A 1,267-nucleotide genomic window follows, 5' to 3' on the forward strand; every position below is an offset into this window, starting at 1 on the left:
CCCCCCCCCCCCCCCCCATTTCCTGACCCTGCCCACCCTGTTATTACAGAGCTAAGTGCTGTAATACAAACATAGCTGGCTCAAATGTGTCAGACAGCGGCTGAGTTGTCAGGCCTTCTGTGTTTGACCTTTCCTCACTTCCAGTTGATGCACTGACTGGAGGGGCTCCCGATCACCATGGAAACAAGGGCCCTCTGCTGCTATTAGTAAAAGGGCTTAATTGTTGTCTAGATTTAATGATCCGGAGTAGTATTCAGGGCAGAAGATATTATGAACTGTTTGTGTCATCATTTTTCAATTTCTTTCCCCCCAACTTGTTAAGGATTTTAACTCTTTAGCGGCTGATTGCCATGGGTATATTACATGTTCAATTTAAATCTCTTTTAGCCTGCAGCCAGTTTCTGCACGTTGGCTTTCGTCAGTCTGCTTCAAACTCTCTGAATGCACATTTTGACGATTATTTACCTGTGTCCTGCAGACGTGAAGCATGAACTTGAGGACCTGTCAAAGACCATGAAAAACTTTGAAGCCAGAGTTGGGCTTGCGAAGGATTTGGAAACCATCTCATCCGTATGTTGCATTTCTACAAGTCGTCTTACATTATGATCTCGCATAAGACAAAGCAAATGGGGACAGATGTATTGACTTTGCTTCCTTTTTAGAGTAAAGGGGACTACGTTGACATCAGAGAAGACACAGGAGGCAGTGAAACTCCTGTCACAAAAGGTATTGTTGTTGTCAACCTGTCTTCTGTCTTCATTTTACTTTTTTACTAATCAAAGAAAGCTTAATTCTACACCAAACTCAGATTGAGATTTTGATCAGAGCAAGCACTCTAAACGCAAAGCATCAATATTGCCCACAATCATGCTTGATGAATTGAGGGTGCCAAACTCGTGAGATTGAGGAATTTCTTGTCCATCTCACCTGCCATTAACAGGAAAGCAAAGAATAGCTCACAAACCAAATTCTGTGCCCAAGATGGATGCCGTACTGGACCTAAAAGAGGAGAATGAAGGAGAGAGCGGAGATGGAGGGAGCAGAAACGGCACCTTGACTGAGGAAGAGTTGTGGGCTAGATTGGATGAACTCGAGAAACTGGAGGAGCTACAAGATGAGCAAGATAGGTAGATGAACACAACTCAGGGTGTTAGTAGCCCTATGTTTGCACATATGCAAAAAAGGTTTATTGTAGATTTCAAGAAAATGTACAAAGTCTTTGGCGATTAGACTAGTTCGTTCATAGAGGTAGAGAACCATCAGACCC

The 1,267-nt window shown here is 43.3% G+C and overlaps 1 protein-coding gene across 1 annotated transcript in view; it reads left to right on the plus strand.

Moving 5' to 3' along the window:
* uri1 (URI1 prefoldin like chaperone) overlaps positions 1–1,267 on the plus strand; it is an 11,812-nt gene that overhangs the window by 7,759 nt on the left and 2,786 nt on the right. Inside the window, exons 5-7 of the mRNA XM_034878403.1 lie at positions 479–570; positions 663–726; positions 941–1,127. Of these exons, the coding sequence (XP_034734294.1) occupies positions 479–570; positions 663–726; positions 941–1,127 (343 nt within the window). The remainder of the gene's footprint in view (positions 1–478; positions 571–662; positions 727–940; positions 1,128–1,267) is intronic.

This window comes from Etheostoma cragini, chromosome 8 (genome assembly GCF_013103735.1).
Source record: "Etheostoma cragini isolate CJK2018 chromosome 8, CSU_Ecrag_1.0, whole genome shotgun sequence".
Lineage (NCBI taxonomy): Eukaryota > Metazoa > Chordata > Actinopteri > Perciformes > Percidae > Etheostoma > Etheostoma cragini.